Genomic DNA, 11,846 nt, shown 5'->3' with positions numbered 1-11,846 from the left:
TTTTGGTGTCCGCCTCCAAAGCGGAATGGAGACGGAACGGAGGCAAACTGATGCATTCTGAGCGGATCCTTTTCCATTCAGAATGCATTAGGGCAAAACTGATCCGTTTTGGACCGATTGTGAGAGCCCTGAACGGATCTCACAAACGGAAAGCCAAAATGCCAGTGTGAAAGTAGCCTAACCTGGGCTAAGGAGAAAAGGACTGGACTGTGGCTCAGTGGTCCAAAGTGCTGTTTTCAGATACAAGTAACAGTACTTTCACACTAGCGTTCGGGGCTCTGTTTGAAGGGTCTCACAAGCGGCCCCGAACGCATCCGTCCAGCCCCAATGCATTCTGAGTGGATGCGGATCCGCTCAGAATGCATCAGTCTGGCAGCGTTCTGCCTCCGCTCCGCTCAGCAAGCGGACACCTGAACGCAGCTTGCAGCGTTCGGGTGTCCGCCTGTCCGTGCGGAGGCAAACGGATCCGTCCAGACTTACAATGGAAGTCAATGAGGACGGATCGTTTGAAGATGACACAGTATGGCTCAATCTTCAAACGGATCCGTCCCCCATTGACTGTCAATGTACAGTCTGGACGGATCCGTTCAGGCTACTTTCACACTTAGAATTTTTTCTAAGCTATAATGCAGACGGATCCCTTCTGAACGGATCCAAACGTCTGCATTATAGGAGTGGATCCGTCTGTGCAGACATCAGACGGATCCGCTCTGAACGCTAGTGTGAAAGTAGCCAAAATTTTGCATTTCATTTAGAAATCAAGGTCCCAGAGTCTGGAGGAAGAGTGGAGAGGCACACAATCCAAGTTGCTTGAGGTTCAGTGTGAAGTGATGGTTTGGGGAGCCATGTCATCTAGTGGTGTTGGTCCACTGTGTTATATCAAGTCCTAAGTCAGTGCAATCTTCTACCAAAACCCCAAAATTTTTTAGAGCTAAAAGTACCAATACCTGGTTCAATAACCATGGTATCACAGTGCTTGAATGGTCAGCAAACTGGCCTGACCTAAACCACCTAATCCGTCCCGTTTCAGTTATGCAAGGGAGTCCTCTCCTGATCCCGAGTCCTCTCCTGAGGCCTCCTGCACACAAACGTTTTTTTTTGCCGTTTAGGTTCTGTTTTTGCGTTCCGTATACGGGCCATATAAGGAACCATTCATTTCAATAGATCCGCCAAAAAAAACGGAAGGTACTCTGTATGCCTTCCGTTTTTCCATTTTTCAGTTCCATTTAAAGATAGAACATGTCCTATAATTGTCCGCATAACGGACAAGGATAGTACTGTTCTATCAGGGGCCAGCTGTTCCGTTCCGCAAAAAACGGACCGCACACGGACATCATTTGTATTTTTTGCGGATCCATTTTTTGCGGACCGCAAAATACTGAAAAAGCCATACGGTCGTGTGCAAGAGGCCTGATCTTGAGTCCTCTCCTGCATAACGGTTTTGCGGATCCATTTTTTGCGGACCGCAAAATACAGAAAAAGCCATACGGTCGTGTGCAAGAGGCCTGATCCTGAGTCCTCTCCTGCATAACGGAAACGGGACGGATCCGTTTTGCAGCCCATAGACTTCTATTATGACGGAATGAATACTGTAATACCTGTAAGGAATTATTCTTATCTTTCCCCCAAATGTGTAACCCATGTGCAAGACCTCGGTATTCAGCTTGATTTGATCCTTGATCTGACCAGAGAGAGTCATACACAGTGCTGTGCAATTATCAAAATGACTCTGAATTTTATTATCCTCATGACACATATTTATAGTATTCAATGACGTGATCTTTACATTAAACAGTAACACATGTTTTTAGCCAGCTACACCTTTATCTTATCTCTATCTATCCATATATACGAGAAAAACCCCTTAGTAATAGCTTTATCATATAGACTTTGACCCATTACGTGTCCATGCTTATGTATGGGACATGATGTAATATAAACTTATATAAAAATAGGTTTTGAACTGAAATAGAATCCTTCAATACCTCTAAAGCGATTCTGTCATAGAATTGGGTTATGGTCCGTGGTAACTGAATCCATAACGCAATTCATCTTTTACCAGTAAACGCATTAATGAATTTCAAAATATAAAATCGCTCATCTCTACTCATCATGCAAAAAGAAAAAATTGCTTTAAATGTCATAAAGCAAACGGTAGAGAAGGTGAATGAATACCTCCTGCCTTTTTCCACAGATCTGACACTGACAACTACAGTCGGTCCTGCCCTTGCAGCCCTCCATGTTGTTGTTGTCAGCCCCCTCTACAATGCAGCACATGGACCGGCTGACGACAGCCCCGTCACAGAGCAGCTGCTCCATGCCCATTGGCTTCACGTACAGCCCACAAAATGGCGGACGTCACAGGCTCCTGTACTTCTCGTAAATAGCTTTCCATCACAAGCCGCCAGAGGCCGCTGCTCCGCGTCACATTCCAGTCTACAGCAACGCTGCCTCCAGACGCCTCACTAGAACGCCGGGCTCCGCCATCATGGCGGACTCACCACCGTGTTAGAGGCGTTTTTTTTTTTCCAGCAGGCACCGAACCGGAGCCTTGTGTGACCGCAGTCAGGAACATGTCACCTTCCGTTTAGTAACGTTGTATGACATGAGGTAGCCTTCCGTGCTGTGAACGGATATTGTTAGGGGCGGAGCAGGAAGTCAAAGAGTCCGGAGAGGAGAAAGTGGGGCCGGGTAAGTGCTGGAGCCAGAAATATAACCTGCTGCTGCTTGTGGTGTGCCCCCCTCTGTATGGCGCCCATTACTGGTAGTGCCAGAGCTCCCAGGCAGGCTGGGCGGGTTGTTGTGCAGAGCCTGGCACACTGCCACACATGTGCCCACTGGAGCAGTATGGCGGCATGTGCTGCATGTAAGAGCATGCTCCATAAGATACAGACACAGCATGCCCACTGCTTCTCCAAGAAGCCAGCGGAGTGGGTGCAGACCAGTAAGAGTGTGTTCACACTGCCGATAAAAATCCCACCTGCATTTCTGCAGCAGATTCTTGAGGGTTAACCCCATTGTCATTCAATCAGTCTAATCCTTAGCGTTTCCACCCAAAAAAAACAAGTAGCATGTTATTATCCGCAGGGGCGCCATGTGGAATTTTGTCGGGTTTCATTTGGATTTTGGCGCAGAATCGATGCCGTACCTGCGTCAGATCCAAAACGTGTTAAGCATATGGCATACCCTGCAGGTCAGCAGCGTATCGTGCAGATCTGGGCCACAAATTGTACTGCAAGGCATAAAATCCACAATATGAAGTGAACGCTGCGGACCGCATGTCCAAAAATGTCCGCAGAGTGTGGATGAGATCTGCTTCGCTGCCGCTGTAAATACTGAGGATTATCCGTCTGCAATTCTGCGGTGTTTAATGTGAAATGGTTGCAACAGAGTTTCCAGGGTTGTTTAGTTTTTAAGTGATGGCCTATCTTCAGCGACACCCTGGACCGCCACTGATCAGCTGTTCTGTGTAGTTTCTGCGCCGGAACTACACTGCACCGTCAACATTGTAGTGGCCTGCGCTCATCACTGCAGCACTGTTCTTATTGAGCAGCTGTCCATTACAATGTTAACAGTGCTCAGTAGCTCCGGCGCTGACTTCTGGCGACAGCGTTGCACAGAACAGCTGTTCAGCAGGGGGGGAGTGGGTCCACTACTCCACACATCAGTTAGTGGTGGCCTGTCCTAAGGATAGGCCATTACTTAAAAAAAGGCTGCACTACCCCCTTAATGCTGCCTAATTGGGTCTAGAGGCTACTAGTCAGGTTACTGCAAGGAGGTGATAGGACGGTGCAGCTGTAAATGTACGACGGGATAGAGAGGACGGTGCAGCTGTAAATGTAGAACTAGGAGGGGACAGAGAGGACGGTGCAGCTGTAAATGTAGAACTAGGAGGGGACAGAGAGGACGGTGCAGCTGTAAATGTACAACTAGGAGGGGACAGAAAGGACGGTGCAGCTGTAAATGTACAACTAGGAGGGGACAGAAAGGACTGTGCAGCTGTAAATGTACAACTAGGAGGGGACAGAGAGGACGGTGCAGCTGTAAATGTAGAACTAGGAGGGGACAGAGAGGACGGTGCAGCTGTAAATGTACAACTAGGAGGGGACAGAAAGGACGGTGCAGCTGTAAATGTACAACTAGGAGGGGACAGAAAGGACTGTGCAGCTGTAAATGTACAACTAGGAGGGGACAGAGAGGACGGTGCAGCTGTAAATGTACAACTAGGAGGGGACAGAGAGGACGGTGCAGCTGTAAATGTACAACTAGGAGGGGACAGAAAGGACGGTGCAGCTGTAAATGTACAACTAGGAGGGGACAGAAAGGACTGTGCAGCTGTAAATGTACAACTAGGAGGGGACAGAAAGGACTGTGCATCTGTAAATGTACAACTGGGAGGGGACAGAAAGGACGGTGCAGCTGTAAATGTACAACAGGGAGGGGACAGAAAGGACGGTGCAGCTGTAAATGTACAACAGGGAGGGGACAGAAAGGACGGTGCAGCTGTAAATGTACAACAGGGAGGGGACAGAAAGGACGGTGCAGCTGTAAATGTACAACAGGGAGGGGACAGAAAGGACGGTGCAGCTGTAAATGTACAACAGGGAGGGGACAGAAAGGACGGTGCAGCTGTAAATGTACAACAGGGAGGGGACAGAAAGGACGGTGCAGCTGTAAATGTACAACAGGGAGGGGACAGAAAGGACGGTGCAGCTGTAAATGTACAACAGGGAGGGGACAGAAAGGACGGTGCAGCTGTAAATGTACAACAGGGAGGGGACAGAAAGGACGGTGCAGCTGTAAATGTACAACAGGGAGGGGACAGAAAGGACGGTGCAGCTGTAAATGTACAACAGGGAGGGGACAGAAAGGACGGTGCAGCTGTAAATGTACAACTGGGAGGGGACAGAAAGGACGGTGCAGCTGTAAATGTACAACAGGGAGGGGACAGAAAGGACGGTGCAGCTGTAAATGTACAACAGGGAGGGGACAGAAAGGACGGTGCAGCTGTAAATGTACAACAGGGAGGGGACAGAAAGGACGGTGCAGCTGTAAATGTACAACAGGGAGGGGACAGAAAGGACGGTGCAGCTGTAAATGTACAACAGGGAGGGGACAGAAAGGACGGTGCAGCTGTAAATGTACAACAGGGAGGGGACAGAAAGGACGGTGCAGCTGTAAATGTACAACAGGGAGGGGACAGAAAGGACGGTGCAGCTGTAAATGTACAACAGGGAGGGGACAGAAAGGACGGTGCAGCTGTAAATGTACAACAGGGAGGGGACAGAAAGGACGGTGCAGCTGTAAATGTACAACAGGGAGGGGACAGAAAGGACGGTGCAGCTGTAAATGTACAACAGGGAGGGGACAGAAAGGACGGTGCAGCTGTAAATGTACAACAGGGAGGGGACAGAAAGGACGGTGCAGCTGTAAATGTACAACAGGGAGGGGACAGAAAGGACGGTGCAGCTGTAAATGTACAACTGGGAGGGGACAGAAAGGACGGTGCAGCTGTAAATGTACAACAGGGAGGGGACAGAAAGGACGGTGCAGCTGTAAATGTACAACAGGGAGGGGACAGAAAGGACGGTGCAGCTGTAAATGTACAACAGGGAGGGGACAGAAAGGACGGTGCAGCTGTAAATGTACAACAGGGAGGGGACAGAAAGGACGGTGCAGCTGTAAATGTACAACAGGGAGGGGACAGAAAGGACGGTGCAGCTGTAAATGTTCAACAGGGAGGGGACAGAAAGGACGGTGCAGCTGTAAATGTACAACAGGGAGGGGACAGAAAGGACGGTGCAGCTGTAAATGTACAACAGGGAGGGGACAGAAAGGACGGTGCAGCTGTAAATGTACAACAGGGAGGGGACAGAAAGGACGGTGCAGCTGTAAATGTACAACAGGGAGGGGACAGAAAGGACGGTGCAGCTGTAAATGTACAACAGGGAGGGGACAGAAAGGACGGTGCAGCTGTAAATGTACAACAGGGAGGGGACAGAAAGGACGGTGCAGCTGTAAATGTACAACAGGGAGGGGACAGAAAGGACGGTGCAGCTGTAAATGTACAACAGGGAGGGGACAGAGAGGAAGGTGCAGCTGTAAATGTATGACAGGAAAGGGATTTTTATCCCCTATCCACAGCTGTGTTTGTACCTCTGGGACCCCCCCCCCCCCCCCCCCCCCCCCCCCCCCCCCCGAAAAGAATGGAGCGACCAGTTACCACTATTTGTGGATCCTTCCCTATCTGTGAGCAGCACCTCTACCTGTGTGCTGACCACAAACTACTACTAATATTCAGCAACCTTCAGGATCCTGACTACGTCCATGAGGATAAGGCACTAGTGCTGTAAAATATGACGCTTTGTGTTTTCTTTCCCTTCTCCCATTACAGAGCAAACATGCCGATTGTGGAGAAACTAAAAGACGCCCTGAAGCCGAGTCGGAAGTACTCTGATGATGTAGAACTTGGGAAGCTGCTGACTTCCTCTGCTAAAAAGATACTCTTGCAAAAAATAGAGTTTGAGCCTGCAAGTAAAAGTTTCTATTACCAGCTGGAGACATTGAAGAGCAAATATATCCTGCTAAGTCCGTCTCTTCAACCTACCGTGTCACAGAGGAGCCTGGAAGGGCGCCAGAAGCAGGGTATGTAGTAGTAGGAGGAAATCTACTGACATATCGGCGCTATAGCAAAACTAGGTTCTCCTGTGATGTCACGTCCATCGGTCACATGGCTGTTCTGCATCTCTGTCCTATACAACTGAATGGGATTTAGCTGCAATACTAAGTACAGCCACTATACACTGTCTGGCGCTGTGCTTACTATAGTATGAAGAAGCCACAGCAATCATGCTATCATATTGGCCCCTTGAAACAGCTGATCAACGAGTCGCCAAGAGTTGGACCCCAGTGATCTCATATTTAGGACTTATCCTGAAAATAGGTCATCAGTAAAACCCCATTTATAAAGGTGCCAGTTGCGGGTCCATTACCTACACTTCTGTTTTATGACTGGTGGAGGAAAGAGATGACCCATGCTGGTGCTGTCTTGTTTTATTTAACACCGTTTTGGTTTATGTCTTATTTTGTTGTTTGCCTTCTTGTTGCAGGCAACGACCTTGCGTCGAGCAGCTCGGATGGAATTCCACATCCACAGAAGGTTCTCTTTCCAACTGAGAAGTTATCCTTGAAGTGGGAGCGAGTCTCCAGGGTGGGAGCTGGCCTTCAAAATCTGGGAAACACTTGTTTTCTAAATTCTACAGTGCAGTGTCTGACGTACACCCCTCCGCTAGCTAATTACCTACTGTCTAAGGAGCATAGCCGCAACTGTAAGTACATGTGCACCTGAAATACTTGCGTCTCATGTATTTTATATTTACCATTGACATATTGGTGAAGGCAAACCCCCCCCCCCCTCCCCCCATTCTGCTGGACCTGCAAAGAAAAGTTGACTTACCTGCTTTCCGGTACCGCCTCCCCACTCCTCCTGCAGGTCCGCGATGCTCCGCTGGGCTCCATCGATGTCATCATCTGGTTTGACATTACCACATCCAATCACTGGCTATGGCGGTGTCCAGATTCCATTGCAACCATGTGACCATTTGTCATGACACAAGAGGATCCGGACACCGGTATGCCCAGTGATCGGCTGTTATGATGTCAAACCGGATGTTGACATCAATGGAGCCCAGCGGAGCATCGCGGGCCGGGAGGAGAAGGAGCGGGGAATCGGCACTGGGAAAGCAGGTAACTCCTCTTTTCTTAGAAGTTCTGGCAGGATGGGGCGGTTTGCTAAAAACACCCCCATACTTGCACAACCCCTTTAGACATAAAGGCCCTTTCACGTGGGCCTATGAACATTCGTTCTCAATCATTACCTGCTTGTTAGCTGCATTTACATCAGTGATTAGAACTGTATGGGGCTGAACAATCATTACTACGATTGTTCATCTCCAGGCAGTTTCCTTGTCTGAGGATTTTATGTGCAACATAAAAGATGCAATCACTTGACAGACATTAGCCTGTTCGGTGACTGGCGGCATCTTTAAGGGTCCATTCACACATCCGTGTGTGTTTTGCGGATCCTCACATCGCCGGCACTTAATAAAAAATGCCTAATCTTGTCCGCAATTGCAGACAAGAATAGGACATGTTCTATTTTTTTCGGGAAAGGAATTGCGGACCTGGAAGTGCGGGTCCGCATTTCCGGATCCGGGCAGCACATCGTGCGGCCCCATAGAAATGAATGGGTCCGCAAAATGCGAAACAGAATTGCGGACGTGTGAATGGACCCTTACACAAGGTGTTCGATTACGGTCCTGTTCCCTAGATGCGACAATCTTTTACAGTCCCTTTCTTATTTTCAGGTCAGCAGGGTGGATTCTGTATGCTGTGCATTATGCAGAACCATCTGATTCAAGCCTTTGCCAACAGCGGAAATTCTATCAAGCCGGTCTCTTTTATTCGTGAACTGAAGAGTAAGAGCATGACCTTACATTTCTGTTTCTGTAAGAACTGACTTCCTGCTGAGCCTGTGATTGGCTGCTGTGTTTTACACAAGCCTATCAGAGAACCTGGAGCTGCTTGGGGGAGGGACAGAGCAGCAGCCTGAACCAATCATGAGATGGGATGTGTCTCAGGCTACGTCAGCCTTCCTATAGGCACTGTAGTTAAGCTGTAGTCACAGATCACAGCTCTGTCCCAGGGGAGCGGAGGTAATAAGCCGTCAAGGAGCAAAGCTTGATGAAAATAAATAGCATGTAATCATCCCTTATAGATACGGACATATGTATACTTTATGACTACCACCCCCCTTTTCCAACCCGTGCAGTGCCAGAACACCTATACATAGTGCAGAAATCAAGTCAGGCATGAGTGTTATTCCAGCACTGTTGATGAAATGTCTGCGATATACTCCTGTGCTAATGCTATTCCTTGACTTCTATTATTCTTAATTTAGAAATCGCCCGTCACTTCCGATTTGGGAGCCAAGAAGACGCACATGAGTTCCTGCGGTACACGATTGACGCCATGCAAAAAGCTTGTTTAAATGGATACGCCAAGTAAGGGCCCAAATATCCTTTGTAGAGATTTTTTGATGTTTAGTGATTATCTCACCGACATCGTTTATCACCTCCCCGAGGATAGATGATAAATGATCTGCATGGCCCCTTTCTTACAAGTTGTTAAATCAGATGTCTAAATATAAAAAATCTTCTGACCGAAAGAGACAGAGGTGCCTCCACAAGCCTGGTCTTAGTAAAGGATTGTAATATTATGTTGTCGGTACAGGGTTATAGGGGTTATCTGGGGAAAAGATATTAATAACCTATACTCGGGATTGGTCATCAATAGCAGATCGGTAGGAGTCTGACACCCGGGACCCCCACCAATCAGCTGTGTGCTCCTCTTGGGCCAGTGATGTCACCGTACATCGGTCACTTCGCCTAGTTGCTGTCCAGCCCCCTTAAAGTCAATGGTGCCGAGTTGCGATACCAAGCACAGCCAATATACACTGTGATTTGGTAAACTGCCAGGCGGAGCCCCGGTGAGTGCTGCGGCTTCCTTAAACAGCTGATCGGCAGAGGTGTCGGGACTCTGACTACCGCCGATGTAATAATGATGACCTATCCTCAGTCGTCATCATCTTTTCCAGGATAACCCCTTTAATCTAGTGGATTCTGAGAGCTCCCTCCATCCAGTTCCCAGATGCAGAGCTTTATGCTGTGCCCGGAATCCATCTGAAAAGGACATTTGGGTGAGGCATTGTGAGCTGCTTTCCTAATGTCTTCTCTGGCTGAATGCCAGGCACCACATACATGGCTCCCGAAATTCTCATTCTGGAAGCTCCTATCACTTACTAGTTTAACCCTTTGTTGGATATCTGCTGATGTCAGAGGCTCTCAAAAATTGTGTTTGATTAAATCTACTTTATGTTGCAAATTTCACTGGAATAAATTGGTACACGGTATACGTTCCACCTATTAAATTATATCACTGTCGTTTGGAACGCTATTTTGCTGCTAAAACTGATATTTTATTAAATCAAAAAAAGGGGGGAAGGGGAAACTACCTATATTAAAATTCTAGGACACCATCTAACCAGTATAAATTCGATGAAATGGACCATATGAGACCGCATGCGGTGCATATAACTGTGGATGGGGTCACTGGAAATGCCGCAACTAGTGCTATACTAAAGGCTGAATCATAAGGCCATGAGGCCGTACTAGATCCACTCCACCAGAAGTATGCACTGTGGCGCGGTCAAGGTGCTCTGAACCATTGCCAGCTAGTGTGGCCCTAGGCTAAAGTTTAATCAGTTGGGACTAATCCGTTGATAAACATCTACCTGCAGAAGCCGACCTCACTGTAAGCATCCGTTCAGGTAGAATCAGATGTCTGAGTGTCAGCCCTGCAGGCACGAATCAAGGGACCTAGACTAAGCTGGATAGAGCAGAACGGCCTGATTGCATATACTCATCAGCTGCAGAGGGCTGGAATCCACAGACCTCAACTGCAATGTGAGCGCGTTACAGGCACTATAGACATTAGTTCATCCCCACAACACACTCGACGCGTTTCGCCATACTCGGCTCGTCAGGAGCATAGTTCTGTGGGTATTTGGACAAACAATCAGAGCTGCTAAGCCTCCATGACAGAGGCTGCAGCTGTCAGTACGAGGTGGCCGAACGCGGCCGCTCAAGTGCACGATATATAAGGAGAGTCCTCCTCCCCTGTGCTGAGTCACGCCTTCAGGACGGCCAATGAGAAGGTAGGAGGCGCGGCACCGCCGCATCATCCATCCCGCCCCCATTGTTCCGCCCCCTCTGTGAGGCGGGCCCAGATGAATGTCACAACATTCATACATTAAAGACAAAGTTGATACATACGGCGACTTGGTAATCCGACAGCATGGTATAGCAGCCGTAGGAACAAGGATTATAAAGCGGTCTCAGGTATATTATGTAAAAGACGTCATTCAGTTGTGGTCAGAGTATCGCTGCAGGGTCATGGAAAAGACCCTGTAGCATTTCTCATCATGGGCGATATCACAGCGATCAGGTCAATACGTAATGTGATGGTGAGCCCTGCCTAACTAGGGTTCGGATGTGATATGGTGTGTACAACCTGTACTTAATAAATACACTCCCATACCCCTGCTATCATTGTGGCCCTATTAAGCGCTCTAAGAATCACATTACTGATGGCCTCCTGACAATAATCTCTAGTGATCCGTATTTATGAGGCACATGCATCACGGAGAGATAATATTACTCCTGATGTTCCACCTGTTGCACTCTTTAGGAAGAAATATTTTTCCTGTTACACTCTCTAGAAAAAAATCTAGAGAAAACATGTGAAAGAGTTATACTCATTCAATCCATAAGGTTGGAGTGCATACAGGCGGTAGATCCACTGTGTCTCTTTTTGTAATAAACGCCTGTCAAAGTCGCCTCCTCTTGGCGATCTTCTAACCACCTCCACAGCCTGAAATTTAATGACATCCACATCACCACCATGTACAGTGGATGTGTGTCTAGCAATCGGGGTGTCAGCCCCTTTGCGTATGTCATTTAGATGTTCTGCTACTCTTCTGCGGAATTCCCTTGTGGTTTTACCCACGTATTGTTTTCCACAAACACAAGTGGCCAGGTATACCAGACCTCTGGTTTTGCAATTTACAAACGATCTAATAGTGAATCTCCGCTCAGTAACGCTGCAAACAAATGTAGCGCCCAACCGAATTGCAGGGCAAGCCACACACCCTCCACAACGGAAGGTACCTTTGAGGCTGGTACTCAGCCAAGTGGATGTGGTAGGGGCCTGAAAGAAGCTGTGGACCA

General features: G+C 48.1%; 1 protein-coding gene across 1 annotated transcript in view; it reads left to right on the top strand.

Annotated features, from left to right (window-relative positions):
• The first annotated feature begins 2,456 nt into the window (after positions 1–2,456).
• Positions 2,457–11,846, top strand: part of USP36 (ubiquitin specific peptidase 36) — a 49,712-nt gene continuing 40,322 nt past the window's right edge. The window contains exons 1-5 of the mRNA XM_040436055.1: positions 2,457–2,691; positions 6,395–6,645; positions 7,110–7,328; positions 8,367–8,477; positions 8,960–9,062. Coding sequence (XP_040291989.1) covers positions 6,402–6,645; positions 7,110–7,328; positions 8,367–8,477; positions 8,960–9,062 — 677 coding nt within the window. The 5' untranslated portion in view covers positions 2,457–2,691; positions 6,395–6,401. The remainder of the gene's footprint in view (positions 2,692–6,394; positions 6,646–7,109; positions 7,329–8,366; positions 8,478–8,959; positions 9,063–11,846) is intronic.

This window comes from Bufo bufo, chromosome 6 (genome assembly GCF_905171765.1).
Source record: "Bufo bufo chromosome 6, aBufBuf1.1, whole genome shotgun sequence".
Taxonomy (NCBI): Eukaryota; Metazoa; Chordata; class Amphibia; order Anura; family Bufonidae; genus Bufo; species Bufo bufo.
The sequence above is the reverse complement of the archived record's forward strand: the minus strand, read 5'-3'. Positions and strand labels throughout refer to the sequence as shown.